This window comes from Thrips palmi, unplaced genomic scaffold (assembly GCF_012932325.1).
Source record: "Thrips palmi isolate BJ-2018 unplaced genomic scaffold, TpBJ-2018v1 HiC_scaffold_12, whole genome shotgun sequence".
Classification (NCBI taxonomy): Eukaryota; Metazoa; Arthropoda; class Insecta; order Thysanoptera; family Thripidae; genus Thrips; species Thrips palmi.
In genome coordinates, this window is record NW_023144623.1 from 6,253,202 (window position 1) to 6,278,997 (window position 25,796).

The 25,796-nt window shown below is 59.1% G+C and overlaps 1 protein-coding gene across 3 annotated transcripts in view; it reads left to right on the forward strand.

Annotated features, from left to right (window-relative positions):
• Nucleotides 1–25,796, forward strand: part of LOC117640265 (protein MRVI1-like) — a 34,225-nt gene that overhangs the window by 7,056 nt on the left and 1,373 nt on the right. For 2 of the 3 annotated variants that reach the window (XM_034376622.1, XM_034376623.1), the window contains exons 2-8: nucleotides 6,651–6,915; nucleotides 20,609–20,636; nucleotides 24,070–24,210; nucleotides 24,866–24,976; nucleotides 25,114–25,232; nucleotides 25,343–25,460; nucleotides 25,540–25,659. In XM_034376622.1, coding sequence (XP_034232513.1) covers nucleotides 6,651–6,915; nucleotides 20,609–20,636; nucleotides 24,070–24,210; nucleotides 24,866–24,976; nucleotides 25,114–25,232; nucleotides 25,343–25,460; nucleotides 25,540–25,659 — 902 coding nt within the window. Of the gene's footprint in view, nucleotides 1–6,650; nucleotides 6,916–12,131; nucleotides 12,481–20,608; nucleotides 20,637–24,069; nucleotides 24,211–24,865; nucleotides 24,977–25,113; nucleotides 25,233–25,342; nucleotides 25,461–25,539; nucleotides 25,660–25,796 lie in introns of those variants that run through there. The other variant, XM_034376624.1, reaches the window with a different exon arrangement.

Consider the following 25,796-nt stretch of genomic DNA (forward strand, 5'->3'; position numbering starts at 1 on the left):
GGACGGACAAGACGGACAGACAGACAGACAGACAAGCAAAGGGGGGGGGGGCATGTGGCAGTGCAAAGGCGGCATTGGTCATGGTTTCGCATGGCAAGGTTTGCCTACGTCCCCGTCACTAATGTGTCTCGTCGTGCGGCGAGGACCTTGTCGCACTTCCCACTTTCCTAGCCACAAAAAAAAATAGAGGAGAAAAACAATTTGCTAACAGAGTCGCGAAATAAAAAATAATAGAAAAGAGAATGATGAATGAATCGATTCGATTTGGGTCGATGGAGTTCGCTGCGGGCGGTCGCGCCGGGACAGCAGTTGTTTGAGGGACGCGCCGCCTCGGCAGGTGGGAGCGGTGCGGGGCAGAGCGGGCCAGAGCGGGGCAGAGAGGCAGGTGGTCCAACCCGGCCGGAACAAAACTAGCGGCGGATAGCACGCGGGTCAAGTACCCACAGCCAAAAAAAATTAACATTCGTTCTGCATGGTCACACATTTGCAGGGAATTTGTAGCCTCTGCCCCCTCGCCACACACAAACACGCGCACACTCGCGCTGTGTCTTTGACAGGCACGGCACGGACAGGAAGCCAGAGAGCACGGAGGGCGACTAGATGCGAAATGGCCGACGGCAAAGATGGCCAAAACAAAGACGCCAACTTGGACGTCCGCTTGTTCTGGTCCGTGGTGTCTCTCCCCGGGGCAGTAGCCAAAGGAAGCAATAACTTTCGCCAATAAAACCACATGGCGAAAAACTTCCATGTGTGGTCCACACACACACACACTTACTTCCCCTTGTGCAGCCTCCTGCAGAAAGCCAAGCTGTCTCCGCTCAGACGAAATGAACAATTTGATTGCTCTTGATTCTTTGTTGTCTGGGGGCCGAGGCTAGCCAAGGCTGGACAGGGGTGCAATATCACTGCGTTTAAAAGGCTTCGATTGCGGTGCCGCTCAGGCGCACGCGGCTGCCCGAAACCGCCTCAACCAGCCCGAACAAGTGCCTGAACCGAAACAATCCGACACCAGTGGCCATAACTGGTTTCATCAGAGTGCCGCGAAGCGTGGCATACACTGCCTACTTCACAGATAGCTGACGATCTGAAGTTGCCTTGTGGCACTTTCACCGAATGAATGATCAGCAGCAAATGGCTAAACTTGTAGTGGCTAAATAATAAAAATGGCTAAATACAGTCGTTATCGTTCTTAATTAACTAAACCCTTCGTGATTAGAAAAGAGTAACTTGAGTTTATAGTTTCCAAGCGTCTAAGTTGTATTTGCGCTGCAATTGCATTTTCCTCGTAAAACCAAGAAAAGTGTTTCTAAGAAATCGGTTGTGAGGCTATCATTATCACAGCACACTGTTTTCGGTCGGTCTCTTTCCGCTCCCATAAAACGTTTTGGCGCCAAAGGCGTGCCAAAGGCCACTTGCTTTATTTTCCCGGTGATTGAGCCGCTTCTGCGGTCATTCCTGCACGCGATGATTGGCGAACTGTGTCTGCCTAGCTCGAACTAGAAACCGATAAAACGGCTCACCTGCCACCTTGTCGCACCCCGTGCACGTCATTCCGAGCAACATCATTGTGCGTTTTAAATCTAGGGTGCCCAGGAGGAAGCAGTGCTCCAATCTGACTCCAATCAAAATCCTCAGAGCTATGCTTTTGTCTTAAATCTTCACCATGGCACTCGCTGAACACATTTTTCTTATCGCGCTTCTTGAAGCACCGCGCGGGGCTAGCCGCTACAGTGCGATGACATTTGCTTCGCCGCGATAACCACTTTCATATATGCGCTGAGTGCAACTAACGGCCGCACTTCGAAGTTCGCATTACACTATCTCGATTTGCATTGACAGGTAAATGTTGGGAGTCAAGACTCATCCGCCGTAGGGATACGGTAGGGCCAGAGAGAGAGAGAGAGAGAGAGAGAGAGAGAGAGAGAGAGAGAGAGAGAGAGAGCTCAGTGGTAATTTGCTGGGTGATGGAGAAGTAACCAGGAAATTATCTCAGGGAATGCCTCTCTCTCACACACACACCGAGCACTGTCCACGTGAGTGAGGAGGTTCCCACCGGCACTCTTTTGGCCCGGGTCTTGACCCAGTGACGGATAGGGAGTGGTCGGGGCAGCCTGTGAGGTGAAGCAGACGCGGTGGTGCACTGCAGCAGCTCGTCGTGCTGTTCTCTCGTCTCCTGCGGTCACTCTTCGGTCGCCTGCGCGCAGCGCGGAACCGAACAGCTGACAGGAGGCTGAGGGGAGGGGAGGGGGTGGAGGCCGAGCCCTGCCCTGGCCGAGCCGAGCCATCCCGCGACAGCTAGCCAGCCAGGCCGACTGCCCGACCCAGGCCCGGGCCGACCGGCCGGCCGACCGGGGGCAAACAGCTGGGTGTTTCGTTGTTTGATGGTTTCGACCTTGCCGTAGAGTCCGTCGCAGTCCGTCGCAGTCCGTCGCCGCGGCGGCGTGGTTCCCTCTGTCTCTCTCCCACTCACTGACCGCGAGTGAGGCAAGGACGAGGGACGGGGCGGGCAAGGCTTGAATTTTAATGTGCGCGCGCCTCGAATTTCATTCAAATTGAGCTTGGTGCGATGCTCCACCCGAAACCCGAAAGCGGAAACTTTGAAAAGGGACCGCCGTTTTCTGTCCTCGATGAAGCGCGCGTTCTTCCTGTTGGCCGCGCGAAAGCTCGTCAAAAGGGCCGCGTTCGAACGAGAGTTAATTGCTCGGATGGCATGGGGAACGAACGCGAGTGTGAATGGAGGTACCGGTGGGGGCCGGGCCGGGCCCACGCCCAAACAGGAGATTATCCCGAGTGGTTCAATGGCCATCGAGCTCCACACCACGCCGCTCGGCGCCGCTAGGTGTTGTAGGACTCGGGCTGTGCACACACACGCACACACACACGCACAGTCCAGAAGGACTTCTGTCCACACAGACTGACAGACTACTGTCCACTCGGGCTCGGCCGGAGTTACGGCCGACCACCCGTCGTCTGCGGGCCGAGTCCGGGGAACAGTGCTGTCTGTCTCTCTCGCAGCCCGCCGGCACGCCGCACGAGTGCGAGAGAGAGAGACAAGAGCGAAATTGGTCCGTCGTATTCTCCCGGAAGTGCCGCGCTCGGCACGTGTTGGTCACCGCCTTCGACGCGTTTGGCGTTTGGCGTGCATTTAGCGGGCGGCGTGGCTGGAGGCTTGGCGGCAAGGCGGCGCTCCTTCCTTCCAGACGTGGCGCATTCCTCTGTCTCTCTCGCACTTGTGCGGCGTCCCGTTGAGGCGCGAGAGAGACAGAGCGAGACTCTCGGAATGAGTCTGCAGACAGGCGTGGCGTGTAGGCGAGGCGCGATCTCCGAAAACCCGTCATTACATCGCCGCGCAAGGCACACGCCAAACCCACATTATTTCGCCCATTTTTGGGACTGCACGACACTGTCGGCGACTGACGTTTTTCTTTCTTTTTTTGGTCGCTCCGGAACGAGTTCCAGCGTGTGTGCCAATTTATATACCCACACTCGCGCGGCCGGCGGCCGCGTATGAGAAATTCAGCGAGGGGACTTGTACAAGCCCGGCGTGTTGTTGCGTCCCTTTGCTCCGGATGACTAATCGACTTTGTCGTTGGCACGCCGCGCCACGCCGCGCCACATCGTGTCGTGCCGTCGTGTCGGTGGTATTTTCCGGCACATCCACGCTCCGCGCCCCGCCACTCCGCGTCCCGACGGCCCGAACCGGTGCAAGTGTTCCGCGAGGGCGTTCGCCGGGCGTTCGCGTTGCGTGACTTCGGCTTCGGGGGCCACAGCCACTTCAGGTTCGACTGTTTGCAGAGTGGTGGTCCAGGCCCAGAAAGGGCGCGCCTTTTTGTCTCTCTCGCACTCCCGCCGCGTCCCGCAGGGGGTGCGAGCGAGACAGAGCGACAGGCTGACACATGGGCCAGGGCCGGATTTGTGGCGCTGCCGGCCCGGATCGCCCGCGTTCGGCTCCCAAAGTGAGTTGTCCACGCTGTCCGCGCCCGGTGCTCTGTCTCTGCCTCTGTCACTGCGACCCAGTTCCGCCAGTAATCATATCAGATAGCTCGGGGCCACTTCATTACTTCGTGCCTTAATGAGGCAAAGAGCTCGCCGTCTCGCTCGCTCTCCACTGGGCACCGTCGGCCTGGCCGCGCGCCGGACGAGGACGGACGATGGCCTTTTATTGGGGATGAGGGTCTCGCAGGGCCTTGCCGGGCCTCGCCGGGCCTCGCAGGTGAAGTGGTGGAGTCATTTCCTGCTTCGGGATACCCTCGCAACGCCATGGGAGGGTGTACTGTACTGGCATCTCTCTCTCTCTCTCTCTCTCTCTCTCTCTCTCTCTCTCTCTCTCTCTCTCTCTCTCTCTCTCTCTCTGGCTCCTCGACCTGAAAAAAAAAGCAAAGAAAAAATTGTGTAAGGTTAACTTTTGCAGTTTTCACGCCCTGTCAGAAATATTGTCCCCCGGCACAAGATTCGATGCTCGTTACGTGTACGTGCGTGTTGGGCGTGTTGGGGCGTGTTGGAGCGCGCGATACACGAAACACGACCCCGCCGTGTTTGCCGCCAAAACGCGCCCGGCCCGATGGAGCGCGCCAAGCCGCGCCAAGCAGCGCGAACAGCCAGCGCTTCGTCGGGCTGTCTCTCTCACGCCGTGCCGGAGCGCCCCGCGAGTGCGAGAGAGACGGAGCGACGAATAAGTCTGCGGCATATCGGCACGTGTGAAGCCGTGTGAAGGTGGGTGAGACGAGGAAGGGGTGGTTGGCGGCACTGCACGACACTGGTACACTGCACGACTCGACACCGGAATCGGGGAGATGGAGATTACTGGTCGTGATACGCAGCCAGCGATACGGCCGCCAAGGTAATCCGATTACTCGTGTATTCACTCTCTTCTTTGTACAGTCACCTGGCACACTACCATCAATGATTGGCGCCCACGTTGTATATTGCCCGAAGTAAAGTGAGGTTAGGACCACAGAGTCGTTGCTCTGGCTGACCGGCGTGTATTTCTGGCGCGGGTGACTTATGTTTGCTTGCATTGGCGGGCCGGCAGAACGATCAATCCTAAAACGACGTCCGTTTGCCATAATGCATCAGACGTCAAAGTCGCCGGCGCGCCTCTCTATTTACCAATTCTGCCGATCGGCTCCGGACTAAACGGAGCCTCGCAAAAGATTTTCTTTGCCGAGTAGGCCACACATTCCGAGTCCCACATCGTCTTCTTCCTGCTGATCTCCTTTCGCAGCGTAGAGTCCGCTCCGTAATAAGGAATGTGTTCCCGGATGGTCATTGCGACTTGTTGTTGTTGTTTGGTGCGCTGTGCGGTATGGCGACGTTTCGCTTGGAAGAGACCGGTCCTTAGATGGCCTGCCGCTGCCCTGCCCTGCCTTCTCTAGGCCGAGCCGAGCCGAGCTTGTGGGCCGAGCAGCCGAAGTCGAGCCGAACCAGCCGAACCGAGCCGAGCCGGTCTCACGTCGTAACTAGCCTCTTCTCGCGCTGCAATGAATCAATGAGCTGCACGGTTTTGTCCTCTGGCTGTCTGAGAGTGTCTGTGTGGCTAGAAAAAGTGATCACGTCTGCCATCGGGACAGGCCAAAGTTGCCTGAACTCTACTTCAGGTCACAATGGCCAGGTTAGGTTTTGGCGGGAAACAATTGGCGTGTCGCTTGTCGCTATCGATCCCTGTCGAGCTATCGAGCGATCTCAATATCTCGATCCAGACGACTTCGCCGTGTGAACGTCCTTCCTCTTCCGCCATTAAAGCTCAACAGAAAAAAACCACAAAGATACTTTTTTTTCTGAAGGTCTTTCTTTATATTCAGTTTTCCGTGCCAACTATTCAATTTACATCCAGATTTGTGTGCGAAATCTTTTACGATCCTATTTTGCATAAGGTAACTCATGCCGGGTCTGGCCTTATTGCAACGTCCTCTCGGCTCGGCCGGCCATAAAATCAAGGATTAAATAATTTTCTGCGCGCCGGAAATCGACTGGTTCTTTTGTCTTGATTTTTTTTTGACAAAAGAATCCTGCTCGCGCCGTCCTCGACACCGTAATTAAGGCCGGGACTGAAAGTGCTCGTCACGGCCGGTAGAGCGCGCTGCATGCAGTGCCAGTGCACTGGAAGTGACCCACCTCAACGCGGCCACCAATCAGCCAGTAATTATTATTACCACCCTGTTTGGGTTTGAAAGATTGACTCAGTGTTACGTGGCACTCTCTCCTTTGGCTCTGCTCTCTTAAGCAGAGACTGGCCGAATGAATGAATGAAGCGCATGGCCTTCGCTTCGGTCAGGCTGGTCGCTCTGTCTCTCTCGCACCGCAACACGACTCCCCGCGAGTGCGAGAGAGAGCGACGGTAACGCAGCCCAGGCCTAAGCTACTCCGGTTCGTCAGCAGCTTGTATACACGGTCCGGGGCGCGGCACGCGGCATCAAAATCGGTCCAGTAATCTGATACAAATCCTACAGAGGTGTGCCGTGCTGGTGGTATCCCTGGCGGGGAAGGGGGGATTTTTTTCTAGGAGAGCCGGGCTGTAACCGGACACGCCACGTCACTGCCAACCTCACCACTCAAATCAATTCTCCGGTTGCCGAAAATCCGGAGCGCGGCAGGCGAGTCCTGTGTCGTGGCCGTTGACGTTCCTGATGCACTTGTTCGTGTCGCCGCAGGCCCAGAGCCCCCGGTGCAGCTGGCGTCCAAGGAGGAGGTGCTGGACAAGGACAAGCAGGCCGCCATGGACTACCCCGTGTTCCCCAGCCTCCGCGACGAGGACCTGGAGAGGCTGGGCGTGCTGGCCGCGCAGGCCGCGCGCTCTGCCGGCCAGAACCAGAGCCAGCAGCATCAGCAGCAGGGCCCCGGACGGCCGGCCACCCCGAGCTCGCCGTCGCCGTCCAGCTCCCCCGTGGGCTCGCCCGCCGCCAACAACGGATTCGGGTAAGTCGCTCTCGCACTCTTGCGCCCTCCTGCGGAACGCCCCATGAGAGCGGGCTTGGGCTGGCCAGGGCAGACAGGCAGAAAAATCTGTCGGGGCCCTCGGGTTTGGGACCAGTAACGTCACAAAGTTGGTCAAAGAGTGACTGAATCTCCGAATGTAGCCGTTTTCGCTGATTTTGGGCGGCCACTGCGTCCGATCTAGTAGCGGCCAACGGCCTACCTCGACGCCCTAGTATCCTTAAGACCCTACTCTTTCATGCCGTGTATCGGGAAGACGTTGACCACAACGATTTTGGCTTTGACCGCAACGATTTTCCGACCAAGTTGGTCAAAAAGTGGTCGAATCTCGTAAATTTGCTGATTTTGCTGATTTCGGGTGGCCACTGTGTCCAATCTAGTCGCCGTAAAAGGCCTCCCTCGACGTCCTAGTATCCTTAAGACCCTACTCTTTCATGCCCTGTATCGGGAAGACGTTGACCACAACGATTTTGGCTTTGACCGCAGCGATTTTCCGACCAAGTTGGTCAAAAAGTGGTCAAATCTCAGAAATTTGCTGATTTTGCTGACTTTGGGCGACCACTGTGTCCAATGTAGCTGCCGTAAAAGGCTTCCCTCGACGCCCTAGTATTCTTAAGACCCTACTCTTTCATGCCCTGTATCGGGAAGGCTATTGACCGCAACTAGTTTGGGAGCGGTAGCCTCACAAAGTTGGTCATGAAGGGTAAAAACAGAATGATGATCGTGGGCCTTTCGCGGTCTTATCCACTGGGGCCTTTAGGGGGCCAGTCCGAGCCTGCATGAGAGTGAGAGGGACGGAGCGAGGAGAGCACAGTCTCCCTCAGGAGCCTCCATCCACCGCGGACCCATTTTTGCGACAACTTGGCCGGGACGTCCCCAGCGGTCTCCATCATTCTGCCGTCAGCGGCCGCAGCGCCGCCTGGTTCGCAGCGGCGGCGGCCGTTGCAACTAGACTCCGCCCGCGCAGCGCGCAGCCAGGGCAGCCGGCCGCGCACGTGAGAGAAGCTCGGCCGAGTGAACCGGGCAGAAACGATGCCTCTCCGCGGCGTTGGCGGCCGTCTCCCTCGCACCGCGGACGGAGTGGCACGGAGCGGCACGGAGCGCGCCGTGAGTGCGAGAGAGGCGGAGCGACGTAAGCACTTTTCGGAGTGCGAGTGCCGCTCGAGCGCCGCCTTTGAGCGCAAAAGGAGAAGTGCAGGTCGAGGCAGCTGTCCTGTTCGATAGACAGCGCGTGGCTGGAATCTCTAAACGGCGGCAAGGCGTTGAGCAAGGCGGGGCGGGGCGGGGCGGGGCGCTAAGTCGCATAACGCACCGTGATGTGTCGGGGCCGCGAGGCGAGGCGGAGGCTGGCCTGCAGGCTCATGCCGAACGGTGTCGCTCTGTCTCTCTCGCACCCGCGGGGCGTGCCGCAGGCCGCAGGGTTGCGCGAGAGAGACAGAGCACGAAGGCGCGTCGCGACCGGAGTGTCAAGAGGTGCGCCTTGCACGCACAGCTCAGATAAATAAATTTGTTGCTGCACAACATAGAAATGTTTCAAAATACTCTACTTTTTAATTTTTACTCGCCGAGCCATCGAAACAATAGTACAGTTACAGTGAACAAGAAATGTTTTTTTATCGACGCGCCTGCTCCCCGCCTCCAAGCGTGAAGTGTAGACGGTCGAGCAGTTTGCCCTTCTCGCGTAAAACACACTGCTTCCGGTCTGTCGGAGGATAAAACCGTGATAGATCGCCCTCGCAGCAGCAGACTGATTCCGAGAGTCGTTTTCGTCGCTCTGTCTCCCTCGCACTCGCGGGGCGTCCCCTGGAGGTGCGAGAGAGACAGAGCGACGAAAACGACTCTCGGAATCAGTCCGCAGCAGCAGCAGCAGCACCCCGTCATAAACCGCCAACCAAACCTCCGGACCGTCTCGCCACTGCCTAGGCACTGCCTGGTCTAGCTGCCACCCCAGCCCGCGACCAGCCCGGCTCGGCTCGGCCCGGCGCCGTTGGGAGGCTTTTGCACTCTGTGGACTATTCTGTACTCTGGAGAGGAGGCTCTGCGAACGTACTCCGTGGACACGTTCTGGACCCAGCAGGCGCGGCCGGGTGTCTGGGTGTTTTTGCCCGAGGGAGTCACGTCGCGTGCAGGTGGTGGCAATTAATTAGCGACGCACCTGTGAAGGAAAGGGGGGGGGGAGTGTCCCCGTTCCGTCCGTTCCGTCTGTCAAGACCAAGTCAAGACTGGCGAGATGGCATAGCGCTAATTTTCAATTGAATAGGGGCTTGCACGCGCGTTACACTGCGCGTCCGACCGCGTCTTCGCTCGTCCTCGGCTGCGACGCGTCTGTCTCTGTCACTGTGTCTATCTCCGTGATGCTCTGCCGCCCACCCTGCCGCGCCACCCGGTCGCCGATGATTCTGAACAGTACTTCATCTCTCTCTCTCTCTCTCTCTCTCTCTCTCTCTCTCTCTCTCTCTCTCTCTCTCTCTCTCTCTCTCTCTCTCTCTCTCTCTCTCTCTCTCTCTCTCTCTCTCTCTCTCTCTCCGCAATGGACCGGCCCGTGAGTGCGAGAGAGACAGAGAGACAGGCCGGACGAGGAAAAGGCGCGTCGCTTCGCCCGCTTGGCCGCCATGTCTCATTATACTCGCTGACGTTCTCGCGCCATTCTTATTTTGTCCCCGTTTTTCCGTTTCCCCATTTTTCCGCACCCTTCCCATTGCTTCGCTGCTCCGCCCCGCACCCCCGCCAGGGGTCTCCTTTCTCGCGCGCCGCCGCCACACTGCGAGTCGTCGCCCCGTCTCTCTCACTGCCACACGGGGCGCCCCGCGAGTGCGAGAGAGACGGAGCGACGAGAGTGCCGCGACGGGTCGTGAATAGGCTAATGTGGTTGGGAGGGCCGCGGCGTTACGGCCTTTACAGAGTAGCGGCGAGGCAAGAACCTGGTGCCGCCAGGCCGCCACCACACAGTGGGCCAGAAGACCGGTGGGGCCGGCCAAAACTCCAGACGCGTTTTGGGCTCCAGAGTCGCGAAACAGGACTCGAACCGAGCCTGTGACCCCACCAATGGATTCCTCGTTCGGAGAGCAGTCCGTTGGTGGGGTCACTCGTTCGGTTCGAGTCCCATTTAGCGACTCTGGAGCTCGAAACGCGTCTAGAGTTTTGGCCGCCGCCACCGGTCGTCTGGCCCACTGTGCACACAGCCGAATTTAATCTAGTCCGCGCGTGTAACTCACGGACGAATTTAATCTAGTGTATCTCGCACGCGAAGAAAAGGGGTCGGCTTCCAGGAAGCGAACGTCGTCGGAAGGGAGTGTTGTGTGTACACGCGAAAACGCCGCCACTGGGTCAGGGGACCTGGAGCAAAAGTAAGAGTCCCGGAGGACGTGCCTCCACGGTCATGCACTGTCCGAGCTCTGCAGTCCTCAAACGGGACTCAGTCCATCGCGTGAAGGCTCAATGGATTCAAAGGGAAGTCTTTTGTCGAGTAGATTAAGTCTGGTGTCTCCAAGAAGCGTCGCTGAACAGGGTCTTCTTGTCCACTGAGCGTGTGGGCGCGTCGTCCGCCTCGTGTCGCGTGTCCGTCCCGTGTCACCGCGGCGTCACCTCGCTTGTCCACTGAGCGTGTGGGCGCGTCGTCCGCCTCGTGTCGCGTGTCCGTCCCGTGTCACCGCGGCGTCACCTCGCTTGTCCGAGCTCCTCGCCGCGTGTGCGGCGCCGTCGTCCTGCCTCGTGTCGCGTGTCCGTCCTCCCGTGTCACCGCGGCGTCACCTCGCTTGTCCACTGAGCGTGTGGGCGCGTCGTCCGCCTCGTGTCGCGTGTCCGTCCCGTGTCACCGCGGCGTCACCTCGCTTGTCCACTGAGCGTGTGGGCGCGTCGTCCGCCTCGTGTCGCGTGTCCGTCCCGTGTCACCGCGGCGTCGCCTCGCTTGTCCACTGAGCGTGTGGGCGCGTCGTCCGCCTCGTGTCGCGTGTCCGTCCCGTGTCACCGCGGCGTCACCTCGCTTGTCCACTGAGCGTGTGGGCGCGTCGTCCGCCTCGTGTCGCGTGTCCGTCCCGTGTCACCGCGGCGTCACCTCGCTTGTCCACTGAGCGTGTGGGCGCGTCGTCCGCCTCGTGTCGCGTGTCCGTCCCGTGTCACCGCGGCGTCACCTCGCTTGTCCACTGAGCGTGTGGGCGCGTCGTCCGCCTCGTGTCGCGTGTCCGTCCCGTGTCACCGCGGCGTCGCCACGGCGTCACCTCGTTGTCGTGCTCCTCGACGCGTGTCACCGCGTCTCCTCGACAGGTGATTCCTCACCCACTAATCCCATTTGGCCGGCAGGCCGACGGGGCGGCACACTGGTGCGTGACGGCGGCTGTCAACAAGGGGCGGCCCCGGGGCAGCCGGCCAGCCCTTCGTGACCGCCATCGAACAGCCAATTTCTTAGTCGCACTGTAACGCGAGACCGCACGTCGGTACACGGTGGGCCAGAAGACCGGCGGAGGCGGCCGAAACTCAAGAAACGTGTTGAGCTCCAGAGTCGCTAAACAGGACTCGAACCGAACGTGTGACCCCACCAATGGACTCCTCGTTCGGAGAGCAATCCATTAGTGGGGTCACACGTTGGGTTCGAGTTCTGCTTAGCGACTCTGGAGCTCAACACGCGTCTTGAGTTTTGGCCGCCTCCGCCGCATCTTCTGGCCCACTGTGCAGACGCGAGGGCTCTTTGTAGGGACGCCCCCCACGCCGGACACGCCGGACACACTCGTGAGTGGATAGAACTTGCCGCCTAATTTTTGGCGCGCTCGCCTCCGAAAATGGCTTTTCCGTGTCGCGCTGCCCTTGAGGTCCTCGCCGTCCTCGGCGTCCCCGGCGTCCCCGGCGAATGCATAGACGTCCTCCTTCTTATCAGCGAGATTGGCCCGGGCCGCGTGCGAGGCGCCGCCGCCTTTGAATTTGCCGCGTGCGCTCCGGAAGCAGTCTGTCTCTCTCCGCGCAGCGCAGCGCAGCGCAGACATAATTGGCTTTTAATCGGCTGGTCGCTTCGGGCTCCGAGTCTTCGGCTTCGGCTTCGGGCTTCGGCTTCGGGCTTCGGCTTCGGGCTTCGGGCTTCGGCTTCGGGCTTCGGCGTCGGGCTTCGGCTTCGGGCTTCGGCTTCGGGCTTCGGCTTCGGGCTTCGGCTTCGGGCTTCGGCTTCGGGCTGCCCCGCCGCCTTGGGCAGAAAGAGTGGAGACGGATGGACGGACACGCGAGGTGTGAAGAAGCGAAGCCACGACGCGGAGGTGTGTCCACCGGAGTGTTCCGCTGCGACTTCGCGGAGGGCACCTCTGCCTTCGAACGCGAGCGTTCCCGTGCCAACCCGCGGCAGACCACCCGAGAACCAGCGAACCGGCCAACTCCAGAACCCGCTCTGGTCCGCGCTCCTACCGCCGCATGGACCCGAAAACCCCGAACCGGCGAACCCTCGAACCAGTTCGCCCTCCGAGCCCCGGGCTCCTAATTTCAAACCCGCCAACTCGCCTCCATGCTACGCACACGCCCACTCCACCATAAACCGCTCCCGTCCTCCGAGGCCGCTGCGATGATGAGGTGAGTGGGGGTTGTTCGCACTACAAAATGGTTGTGTGCAGCAACATTAGTCAGCCCACGGATGGTTCATTCGATTGAACTATTTTTTGGGTGCTCTTTCGCCACGGCAAATTATAGTTAACACTGCGGTCACTGCAAAAAAACAACGTACTGTAAACGTAGGCAAAGCCGTGGAAGTCGCGCTCTTGAAGCGGAGTCCGCGGCGGGGCGGCCCGCTCCAGCGCGCCTCGCTGGGTTCATTGTTTTTCCACGCGCCCCGCCCCGCCCCGCCCCGCCCCACCCCACCCCGCCCCACCCCGCCCCGCCCCACCCGCCCCACCCCGCCCGCCCCACCCCACCCCGCCCCACCGCCCGCCCCGCCGCAGCTCGCCGGCAGCTGCTCTTAAGTTATTTTCGTATTAGTGCGCGGCTCGTTAGACGCTCAAAAGTTTATCGCAATCAGACGCCGTGGGGCCCAGACCTGTGTCGCTCCGTCTCTCTCGCTCGCGCGGGGCCTTCCAGGGCCTTCCGTGGGCGTGCGAGAGAGACAGAGCGCTGTCCCGGACGCCGCCTAGCTAGGGCCCGCGCGGCTGCCCGCGGCGGCTGGACCACCGCGTTGTTGTTGTTGTTGCCCACCTTTCACCGTGGTCGTTCCTCGCGGTCGTTACCGCGGTCGCCGTGGTTACACGCCGGTGCCAAAAGTAGTTCCGGAACTCCTCACTCTCTGCGGCGGCCGCGGCCGGCCGTTTGTCAAAGCCGGACAAGCCGCAGCCGAGCCGGGCCAAGCAGCCAGCACACTGGAATGAGTTCACGAAATTGTGGCGGACGGTCGGTTATCAATTAACGAGGGACGACGGTCGAATGCGCGTGCTGCCAGCCTATGTCGTTGTTGTTGTTGTTGTTGCGTGATGCGGAGAAATTTATGCGTGGCGCGTTAAAACGATTCTGCGAAATAAAGCGAACGGTCTTGTACTCCGAAGTTATGGCCGCCGAGCTCGCCCCTTCTCAGTGGGTAATGACTATCATATAAGAGACTAGGCGCACTGCACTCGCACTCACACACTCACACACACACACACACACACACACACACACGTACTCAGACTCACTCACGTGCAGTAACCACATTAACGCGCGCACCTTTTAGCCTCCAACACGCGCAGCGCCGGCTGAGATTTTTGTGAGTGTAATTTCCGCGCGGCAAATGACGGTTTTGTGTCTTGCTGCAACAAACAGCCTTCGGATCAACGCAACCAACCGGGCAGAAGTTATGACGAGTGCGCTGTTGCCACCTGCCGGGCTGAGTCGTCGCTCTGCCTCTGTCGCACTCAGGGGGCGCCCCGTGGAGGTGCGAGAGAGACAGACTCTCGGAATCGGACTGACTGCAGGACGTTGTTCGGCAGTGCCGACATTTCGGCCCATCTATGCTGTTGCGGTTTTGCGGCGAGTCAAACTGATGTTTCATTGTAAACGAGAAAATGCGAGACTTTTGGCGCGAGCCACGGAAAGTGGAGGAGCACCGCTCCCTTCGGTCGGGCGAAACAAACAAGACACTGCCCCTTATATTGAATATCGGAAGCTTTCGAAGGAAGCATTAATTACTGGAAGGCTTCGGGTTCGTTAGGGAAGGCCTAGTGGAGCACGTCGCACGCTGCGGCGCTGCGGGGGTTCCGATGCTTTATGGCTGTCTGTCTGTCTGTCTGTCTGTCTGTCTGTCTGTCTGTCTGTCTGTCTGTTTCGCCGCCCAGTGGGTGCGCGGCCGGTTTAGCATGCTCTAGTTGCATAAGGCACGCTCTCACGGTGTGTTGGATGGCTTTAGATGAGCCATTTCCCTCCCTACTGTATGCATATATGTATGTGTGTGTGTGTCCGTGTAGGGAGTGGTTGTGTGTTTGCTCCGTGGAGGAACACAGGCGTGCAACAGGTGTTTGCAAAAATCTTGTGAAGGGCTTTGCACCAATAATGACAGCCCAGGACGCAAAAATGAGATGACTGAAAATCAAGCTAAAAAGTCCTGCAGTCAGGTAAACAACGAAAGTGAAACGTTTACTGGCACGCAAGACGGAGTGGGGGCATGACAAAGTGACTCGGATTCGTGGTACTGGACAGGGTCACTGCTGCGTGCGGCTGCAACAGCAGAGTCGTCCTCGTCGCTCTGTCTCTCTCGCACCCATAGCGTCCCCTGAGTGCGAGAGAGACGCCGTCTGCTGGGTTTGGCAAAGCCGTCCCAAAGGTCAGACTGTGCCCCCGTCGCGACGCAACGCCGCAGCAGTCGCGGCATTCCCTTTCCCAGGCCAATTCCGACTACCTCTGCGACTACCTCAGCGCCGCGTCGCTCCGTATCGTTTCCGTAAATCGGCTTCCCAGTGTCGTGGCGGCCCTGGGCCTGGCCTGAGCCTGGCCCTGGCGGCAGGCAGCGCGACTTGCAAGGCTTTGCCTCGGTAATCCCTCGGAGGAAACGGCGGCCCTTTTCTGTTTGTCTCGAATCACGTGGCCGCGCTGTGCCGTTCGCCGCGCCGCGCCGCGCCGAGAGCACCGCCTTGCAGCTATGACGAGCGGAACGTTCCGGAGTGATAACCTCACCGCCGCCGAAGTCGTCCTGCCGCAGCACCGCCCGGGCACCGCCTCCTCGACGCCGTCCTTGAGGTCCTGGCCGTGCAGCAGACCGTCGCTCTGTCTCTCTCGCACCCACACGGGACGCCCCATGAGAGCGAGAGAGACGGAGCGAGAAGGCTGACCGTGCTGGCGGGCGGGGCGGTCTCTCCTAGCGAGGGGCCCGCCCCGCCCGCCGCCCTCTTGAGCTGCGGCCCGCCAGGCCCGCCGGGCTCGGCCTAAGGCCGCCTAAGGCCCGACTTTCAAGTACTTTGCGTGACTGTACTTAGCGAATCCAGACGCGGGTGTAGTGTCCGCCCCGGAAGCGTCGCGAATGGAGAAGGAGGAACGGCCGCCAAAGATATCGCCCCCCCCCCAAATATGACACAAACAAAAATCAATCAAAACAATCATGTTTGAAAATTTTGTTTATGTTTTTGTCAAGGTGAGAAAAACGGCCACCTCGGCCTGCCCGCCGCCGGTTGCCCGCCGCAGGCAGTGGAGGGGTGGCGGGGCCCACAGGTGTCGTGCATCATCTTGGCCCTGGCTGCCTGGCTGCCTGGCTGCCTGCCTGGCTTCCTGGCTTGCCGCTAGTTCGACTCCACAGTGGTCGTGACATTGCCTGCCGAACGAAATGAACGATCCCCCGCGGAGGAAAAGGGGAAAGAGGTCACGGAGCGTGGTGTGTCGGTGCCGCGGGGGCCACAGACACACACACTGAGAGAGAGAGAGAGAGAGAGAGAGAGAGAGAGAGAGAGAGAGAGAGAGAGAGAGATGTCACTGATTATACGTGCATTTTAGATGCGGACCTCTGTGACCCAGTCAACGCCACTTTGGAAAAAGCCAAACAGCAAGAGGAGGAGGGGGAGGAGGACGAGAGAGCGCAAAAATAAAATAACTAAAAAATAAATAAATAAAAAATAATTGCAGAAAACGAAAGCGACTGCTTTATTTGCGTATGCCGCGGACGCCACCGCACACAAAGGACTGGCGGCAGAGTGTGCGTGCTTTTCCGTCCCTTGCACGTACACGGCAACGTGTACACACACACACACACGCACACACAGCCAGGGGACGCGCTCCGTCTCAGCCCCTTGCAGAGGTCCTCCCAAACGATGCCTTCAAATACTCCTTTAATCATTTACTCCTGTACCTTTCTCGGTTTTTTCCGTGCCGCTATATACTTCCTGCTTGCAATTTGCAGAAACGCCTACCGCTTGGTTCTCTTCCTCCTGGGCGGAGGACACACACACACATGCACACACATATCGGAGTGTTATGCATGGCGGGTAATGAATGAAGTGACTGTGTGCGAGGGGCGGGGCGTGGTCCGTCGCCCGGTTCGGCGTAAGGACAGGTCGTGGGCGTAAGGACCTCCGGCACAGCAAGCAGGCCACGGCAGGCCACGCCCCGAACGCAACGCAGAGGCCGCGGTGTATGCGTGGTGACGCGAGTGACACGTCAAATTTCGCAATATTTTGCCTCCGTTTTCGTTTGTCGCCTGCTCTGAAAAGAGTCCTTGGAGCGCCTGCGAGAAGTAGGATAGGCAAGCCCGCAGTGCTCCCATGTGTGGCGGTTGCCTATCCCGCAGGGGCTCTGTAAAGCGCCTGCGAGATGTAGGATAGGCAAGCCCGCAGTGTTCCCCTGTGTGGCGGTTGCCTACCCCGCAGGGGCTCTGTAAAGCGCCTGCGGGATGTAGGATAGGCAAGCCCGCAGTGTTCCCCTGTGTGTCTGTTGCCTACCCTGCAGGGGCTCTCTAAAGCGCCTGCGAGAAGTAGGGATAGGCACTGCCGAAACTGCCCCCTCCCAGCCCCCGCTCCAGCCCCGGGCCAAGCCATCCATCATACAGGATAAAGGCTCGTCCAGCGAGCGAGGCGTCCCAGCGCCGAGGCGGGGCGGGGCGGGGCGGGGCGGGGCGGGGCGCAGCTTGCCAAGAAGGCCGCAAACGCTGCAAATGGAAAGGGCATCCAAGCCTCTCCGCGCGACCGCGCTCCGCACTTCCGTGGTCCGCGGGCTGTTTTTTGATGTTTGGCGCCTTTTTCAAATTAACCCCCCCCCCACTCCCCAGTCCGCCCGTGTAGGCTCAGGCCGCCGCGCCGCCGGTTCGCACGAAAGCAAGCGGAAAGCCCCCCGCCGCCGTCAACCCCGAGGCCCACGCCCCGGGGGAGATCGGCGCTTTTGTGGAAGGAAACTATTTTTGAGGCGGAGTACCCATCCCCCGGCCCGGCGGCAGCGCGGCGGGCCAGCCTGCCAGCCAGTGTGCCAGCCAGGGCCCTGACCTGACCTAACCCCGACCAGAATAAATCTACCGACGGCATCGACTGCCATCATCGCCTGGCGTCTTCGCCTGGCTGCGTCCGGTGTCACCTCTGTTCCCGCCAAAAACGGGGGGCGCATTGTGCCTTCACGCTGCTGGGGGCTGCAGAGAGAGAGAGAGAGAGAGAGAGAGAGAGAGAGAGAGAGAGAGAGAGAGTGGTGTCCTGGGCGGCGGCGATAGAGGCGAGCAAGGAGCCGGTCACTTATCGGCCGATGCAGCGCGAAGCGACGCAGAGCGGTCTCAGCTCACACTTCCAAATAATGTAGTAGATCGTTGCTCGCATGTTTGCGTTGGTACACCACAGCCGCTTGTCTCTCGTTCATATTGCTGTTTTCCTGCGTTCCGAACAGTGCCTCTGCCTCTCTCGCTGTCGTGGCCCGTGCCGCAGGGCGCCGCAGCGTGCCACACGGGTGCGAGAGAGACGGGCTTGATTCGGGGAAGGCGGTCGATCCGAGCGATGGGTGCGATTACCGGCGGAATGGATTCGGATCGCGAGAAAAGCCGGAGACGGGCCATGCGCTTTCCGGCGGTCGTTGGGTTCCGACGGTTCGAGAAAACACGTTTCAATGTTTGGGCCTTATCCGCTCCAACGGGCAGTGCAACGCCTCGCTGTTGACCGAAAAAAACGAAAAAGATAGAACAGGCAGCGGCTGATTTGCGATTCGGACAGCAGCGCTGCGGCCGCCATATCAGTGTGCACACGGCGTCCTCGTGATGCGACCCAATTTTTCTTCTTTTTTTTTACTTTTTCGCAAAGATTGAAATAAAATCTGGTTTGTCTGCGGCGGCGGCGCGGCGGGCCGATTTGAGAGCTTCCGGTCGCCTCGGCTTCGCTTTGCTTCGCTTCCGAAGCGGACGTGACGAGATCTTTCGGGTGGCGGGCCAGTTGCCGGTCTCCGTTGGCAACCGCAAAAAAAAAAGAAAAATAATAAAAAAAAATGGCAAAACAAAAAATCCTTGAAAAGAAAAAGGGACTATTTTGAATTTTGTTTTGCGTAGGATTACGTTTCTACGCATATTCATCGTACGGTATCAAGTTGCACTCGCGAATATTTGTGCGTGCGTGTGTGTGTGTTTGTGTGTGTGTGTGTGTGTGTGTGTCAATGCGTGAGTCGAGCAGACACTTCGCAGACAGACGGACGGACGGGCGAGCGCGCGATGTCTGGCCCTCGGGGTCATCGTCTTGTGAGCACAGCCAGTGCGGTCATCTGCTTCGGCACATCAGGTCCGGTCACCCTACGTGTGTTTTGACCCACTTCTCTGGGCAGGGGTGGGGGAAGGTCTACGTACCCGTGTTTGCGATATGTGTGTATGTGTGTGTGTGTTTACTGGCCTGGAGGCCCCTACGACGTGGCCCGGTCCGAGGGGGACGGCTAGGAGGCTAGGGCATCGAGTGTCAAAGACGAAATAATAATATTGGCAACAAAGTGTGTGGAGTGGTGTGGGCTTACCACCACAGCGCCACTTCATGGCAAAATCGTGCTTAATGTTTATTCATCACTTGGGCGTGACAAACTAAGTGACAACTAAAATTCCCACAGTGTATAGATGAGTTTGGAAAGCGAGTGAGGGGAACGCGGGAAAGCCCCGCGGCGAAGGTCATGGTCGGTCACTTCCCGAGATGAAAACTCCGAAAGGTTTGAAGATGAGCGCGAGAAAAAAAGGGGTTACTGATGGTCCGAATGAAAGGTCACTCTCGCTCGATCTCTCCAATTCGAGAATAAATGGAGTGGTTCGGGTCGCTTTTGACGCATTGCGCCTCGAGGCGCTCTTCCCCAGCCTGCCAAGCGCTGCCAAGCGTCACACCCTGTCGGCTGCGTCGCCTGCATCGCCCTGAGGGAGGCCAGACTCTCTCTCTCTCTCTCTCTCTCTCTCTCTCTCTCTCTCTCTCTCTCTCTCTCTCTCTCTCTCTCTCTCTCTCTCTCTCTCTCTCTCTCTCCCTCTTCTCTCTCTCTCTCTCCGCTGTCGCTCTGACTCCCCGTCTCCGTCTCTCTCTTTTTCCTCCAGACGCCAGATGCCGCCGGCGGATCATAAGGCAGCAATCTGGGTGCGAAACGCGGCCCAATTAACGCGCCTAAAAGCCTGCTCAGTTGGCTCTCGGTGCATTACGCACACACACACACACACACACACACACACACAGCGCAACAAGTATATGAGAGCGCGGCCCTGGGCCTGGCTGAGGCGCGGCTGTCACGGCTTGACGTTTGAATTAATGTTGCGTCGCAGGGGGTCGGTCCGGGACTGGCCCGGGCTGGCCCAGGCCTCAGCCCAGGCCCCGCTAGCGCGCTAGCCCGATGGGCCTTCTGCAAACAGGCTCTAGATAATGATTTCGGGCGACCGCGAACCGCCGCACGGCCAGGCGGCCCGGCCAGGCGGCCCGGCCAGGCGGGGCCCCGGGTTCGACACGCACCGAGGGATTAATGAAGTCCATCTGCAGAGTGGACGGGTTTTGGCGCGCGACCCCCGAACGAACGCCGAGGCGGCGTGGCCACGGGCCGGACTTTCCCAGTGGAGTGCCCAACAGTTTGGAGTTTGGCTAGAAAACTAACTCTCGGAAAAGTAATTATCGACCGGGCACGCAAGGTCACCTCAGCCTGTCAGGTTAGGTTCGGTCAAATTGCGTCAGGTTTGGTCAAATGACGCCAGGTTCTGGTCAAATAGCGCCAGGTTTGGTCAAATGACGAAATGACGCCAGGGTTGGTCAAACGGCGCCAGGTTAGGGTACATGACGCCAGGTTTGGTCAAATGACGCCAGGTTTGGTCAAATGGCGCCACGTTAGGTCAAACAACGCCAGGTTTGGTCAAATGACGTCGGCTTTGGTTTACGTCAGTTTTAGTTTGATGAAATGACGCTTGGTCAGTGAGCTTCAGGTTCTGTAAGCAAGGTTAGGTTCACTCGGCGACACTGTAAGGGGCCCGTCGTTGCGGTAGGTCGAGCCGCAGCGGGCTGCAGCTCCCCGCCGGGCGTTTGGTTTATTCTGGCTCGGCCGTAACTCAGCCACTCGGCACCTTGGCTGCCGTTGGCTTGTGCCTGCCATGCCAGCCCGGCAATCTTCTCAGAATGGCTAGGGGCGATTGTCCGACCATTATGCCAGCCGCTTTGTAAATCAATGCAAACTGGAGCCGTTTGTGTTTGGATAGCGCGGCGGGAGCTTCTCGGGTTTATTTAATTTGAGTGCGTGTACGGTTCCTTTCACCTTCGCGTTTTGTCTCACCGAACTCTTTCGCTTGTTGCAGGGGCAGCGTTTCGGACAAGGATATTGAGGTAAGAAAACAACTCGCCGGCGGCAATTTAGCCTCTGACCGGACTGGTGCAGTGGCTTGTTTCGTGTGAGAACTCCCCACTCCACGTCACGGCTGCTCAAGCGCTGGTTCCACTGTGATGCGGCCGCGTCGCTGAGTCACCATCCGTCCGCGATGGGCGGCAGCAAGTTTTCATACTACACGCGTATTTCCGGTCGCGCGAATTTGCCTGCACGATATGTCACTGTCCGGCCGGCCGTCGCCACGCGATTTCTCATAGCGGCCAAAGTCAGCGGCGCCGCCCCGGGACTCGGCCTCATGCACGCCGCTCTGCGGAAACGCTCTGCCCTCCCGCCCCGCCTCGAGAGCGATACAACAACAAACGATGCAGAACTGAAGCAGCAGCTTCCAATTTATTCCGGCGATTTTGGTGGCGGTGTGGGAGTCTCGCCTTGTCAAACGCACGTCGAGGGTATGGCGAAACGGAGGGCGAAACGCACGCCAGCCAGCCAGCCAGGCGGGCAGGCAGCCCGGCGGGCAGGCAGGCCTGGTCGAGACGGGAAAATACGGAAAAAGACGAGTAAAGTAATAACGGCTGTATCGGCCCTTGAGACACGCGATACCCCATACACGACCTGGATGCTGCTGGCTCCTGCCGGGACCCCAACCTGGAAGCTCTTTCCCCCCCCCCCCCCCCCCCCCGCGCCGCGTCAAACACAAAATCGGATTTTTAGATATTTGGTCCGAGGGTGCACCTGTTCCTTCGCCCTACGTCAAAGTGCTTCCTTCTCCAAGCAGCGTCGTGCCAGCATGTTTATTTCCCTTTAACGAAGTAAACGTTATAAAATCGTACCAGACACGCGAGAAGTGAAGGTTCACACTGCGGCCGAAAAGTTAATTTGTCCACGCAGCAAAAGTTTGAGATATTTCAAAAAGGCCTCTTCCTTCCGGATTTAAAAAGTAAACCTCCCGCCGGGAGCGCTATTTTTTTTTTCTTCCTTTGCGTTGTAAGCGTCTCTTCCGTTTCGGACAAATCCTTTTATATTCAAACGTCCTTCTCTTTCGGCGCCGCCTCTCTTCTTTTTTGTCTCTTTTTTTTCGTGATCGGCCGACGCGGTGCGCTGCTGCGCGTCCGTCCGGTCGTCGCGCCGTCGCGGGATGACCTTTGGCGGTGACCACCCACACCGCCAAGCACCGCGAAGCACCGCGACCGAGCCGCCAAGCACCGCACAGTGGGCCAGGAGACCGGTGGCGCCGGCCAAAACTCTAGACGCGTTTTGAGCTCCAGAGTCGCTAATCAGGACTCGAACCGAACGTGTGACCCCACCAATGGATACCTCGTTCGGAGAGCAAGCCATTGGTGGGGTCACACGTTCGGTTCGAGTCCTGATTAGCGACTCTGGAGCTCAAAACGCGTCTAGAGTTTCGGCCGCCTCCACCGGCCTTCTGACACACTGTGCACCGCCAAGCCGCGACCGAGCGGCCAAGTCGAGCAGCGCACCGCCGCGCTTCCGCCGTCCGGCCCCAAGGTTGCATTGGGGGGGGGGGGGGGGGGGGGAGGAGGAGGCCAGAGCCACATCTCGCACAAAGTGCGGTTTCTGCCTCTGTGCGATCGGCCCGCGGATAAGCATTGAATTACATGCGACAGCAAAACGCCGTCGTCCCTTTGTTGTTGTTTGTTTTGGTTGCTTTCAGCGCGTGCAAGGGAAGGGCACATCACTCACGCTTGTTGTTGTTGTTGTTGTTGTTGTGGTTGTTGGGAGCACTGCGCGTTCGGCGCAGTCATTCACAAGGCAGTCTCTACCTGTCACGTTGTTTTGTTTTTCCAGAGTAAAGGCCTAAGACTTAATTTTGACGGTGTATCAGTCCCATTTCGGTTAGGCGTAAGTAGTGCTGGCGTATAGTGGGCGCACGTGGGAACGTTTGACCCCAACAATGGATTCCTCGTTCGAAGAGCAATTCCTTGGTGGGGTCACACGTTCGGTTCGAGTCCCATTTAGCGACTCTGGAGCTCAAAACGCGTCTAGAGTTTTGGCCGCCTCCAACGGCCTTCTGGCCCACGGTGCGTCGCGCGCCGCACGGCCGGGCTTTCGTCTCACTTGCGCAACGGCACGGCGCGGCAGACATTACAGTACTCCAGATAAGCCGGCACGTTGTTGCACTCGCCACCCGGGAGACACGCTGGAAGGGGGGCAACCACCTGGTGGACAACGAGAGCGGTGCCGTGGCAGTGGACATGTCAATGACGCCTCGCGCGAGGCCTGTGCTACCAGTGCACGCGCCGTATACAGTCGCGCGAGAACGACATCACACTGTTAAACGTCCCGAATGCAAAAAACGTTGAACCGAATGGGCCATTTCTGTCCCTCTGCCAGCGCCGCTACCGGCCGCCGTACTCACTCCTTGCTCGTGCTGGTACCCGAGAGATAGCGCGGCGACATGCGGGTGGGTGTCTCGCGAGGCGCCGCCCCCTTTCAGGGAGATCCTTTGGGTCCTTTGCGACGAGCACCACCGGGCATCAAAGGGCATCTCAACCGTCAAACGACGTGCCTTCCGATTTAGCAATTTAAATAGGGTACTTTCGTAGATCCCTGAGCCGGAAGCACACAGACGCCATGTTGGCGGAAGTAGATCCAAACTTGACATGGGAAAGAGACGTTCGTCAAAGATATCGGCCACACTTGAACATAAATAGTCGTTTGATACTTGTTTGCAGTGCATATGTGTTTCGCGAGCAATATTTGTACAGCTCGGCTATAGTTTTGGATCCGAAGAGAGGTTAGTTTCCGGCCAATTTGGCGTCTGCTGGTCTGCTTGCTTCCGGTTCAGGATTCTACGAAAGTACCCTATTATCGGGGCGTGTGTGTGTTTGTGTGTGTTTGTGTGTGTGTCTGTGTGTGTGTGTCAGGGGACCGACATTTGTGTACAGTACACTGGAGCAGAGTCTCTAGAATTTGGAATTAGCTTCCGCCCACGCGACTTGGGGATCTGCCCTGGGCGGCGGGGCGGTGACTTGGGACGGACTCTAGAACTCCGGAACTAGGAACCAGATCTGGTCCGGCGCCGCCCGCCCGGCTGGTCCGGTTCCGGGAGGGGTTCCCGAAAGGTTCCCGAAAGCGGGCGGGAGCTGCAGCGCTGCAGGTCGCCCAATAAAACCCCTGATTAATGCAATCATCTTAATTACGGCCGGGCTCTGCCGTGGCTCTGCCATGGTTCTGCCGGGCCCCACAGAGGCAATGATTCAAAGGCAGCCGCCCACGGGCCCGCTGGACTCGTTGGTCTCGCACGCAGTCTGTCTCTGTCGCACTCACGGGGCGTCCCATGTGGGAGCGAGAGAGACAGAGCGACGAAACGGCCCTGCAGCCGGCTGCAGCCCAAACCCGAAGGAATAAACATAACCAAAAAGAAGCATGACAAGTCGTACGCCCTCTCACAGGAGTCGTGGTTGTTTCCAGAGCAAGTTCACGGCCCTGTCTCTCGCCTTCAAGACGGACAAGATGACCCTGGGGCAGCGGCTGTTGCGGCAGCAGCGGCAGCGGGACCTGGCCGAGAACAACATGTCGACGGAGTTCAACAGGCTGCTGGACATACACAAGGTGCGTCTTCTTCCTCTTTCTTGTTCTGCCGATTGCGAACAGTGCTTCGGTCGCTCTGTCTCTCTCGCGGAATCTGCCCGCTGAGGCGCGCTGAGGCATGGGAAGGCCCAGACAGGCAGACTAGACTCTTCGCGAATTTCTCCGCGCTATCGCGCTTTTCGGGTGAGCAGGAACTGCGATAGCGCGCGATCGTTTATTTCTGAGTGGCCGAGCGCGGCGATGCGATGGCACCATGACGGCACACTGTATGGCACACTGGCCGGCCAAAGTCAATGACTTTTGTTTGCCATTTCCCCGGGCGGCGCTACCCCGCGCTTCCAGAGAAGGCCGCCCGGGGTAGCGCCGCCGATCGGGCCGGCCGCCGGGGTATCGACACCGCCGAACAGTGGGCCAGAAGACCGGCAGGCGACCGAAATCCCGGACGCGTTTTGAGCTCCAGAGTCGCTAAATGCGACTCGAACCGAGCGTGTGACCCCACCAATCGATTGCTCTCCGAACGAGGAATCCATTGGTGGGGTCACACGTTCGGTTCGAGTCCCATTTAGCGACTCTGGAGCTCAAAACGCGTTTAGAATTTCGGCCGGCTCCGCCGGTCTTCTGGCCCACTGTGCGCCACTCCGACTCACAGCACACTCTCCTTGTTGTCCTGCTGCAGCGCCTGTCCCGCGCCGCGTCGGACGCCGAGCGCGGCGACTTCCTGGACCGCTTCAGGACCCAGCTGGAGGCCCTCGACCACGCCAGCCGGCAAGTGTCAAGTGCCGCGGAGGTGAGTCCAAGTCAATGCGTGACCTCGCGCCTCGCCGTGCTTTGTCGCGCCGTCTCTCTCGCACTCCTTCGGCGCGTCGAGTGCGTGCGAGAGAGACAGACCGCGGCCTCGCTGACGGTCTGAATCACTGCCTGCAGATGTACGGCGCCGTGCAGCAGGAGGACCGCCTGTCCCACGCCATGGAGGTCATAGACTTGTACGTGGAGAGCCTCAAGCGCCTGCACCAGAAGCTGTGCCAGGAGCTGGAGGAGAAGAAGTGAGTCGAAATGTGGAGGACGACGGCCTTTTCGTCGCTCTGTCTCTCTCGCACCTGCAGGAGACGCCCCGCGAGTGCGAGAGAGACAGAGACGTGACTGTTGCTTGCAGGCGAGTGCTGTCGGAGAACAACATCGTGATGGAGGAGCTGCAGGACATGACGGACGAGCCGCCTCCGCGCACCACGCGCTACCGGTCGCTCTCGGCGCTGGCCAGCAACCCCCTGGCGGTGAGGCACCACTCTGGCTACTCTACCACTGGTAAAAACGTGAATGAAAACGACGGTAAAGGCGTGTCCGTGCCAACAGGGCACCAAGCGGAGGGCCTCGATCGCCGCCATGCCGCGCCCCGGGTCGCTGGGGTCGCAGCCCGCCAACGGGGACGTCGCCGTGCTGTCCAGGAGCCCGGGCAGCGGGTCGCAGGTCCTGGTGAGCGCCACCGCCACGCGTCTCTCTCGCACTCTCATTGGTGCGGCGGAGACGGAGCGCTGAAGTCGAATGGGCTGCCTACCCTCCGGGCGCAGGCCCACGCAGGCCTAGCCTGGCGTGCTGCTTGCCGCCGGTTA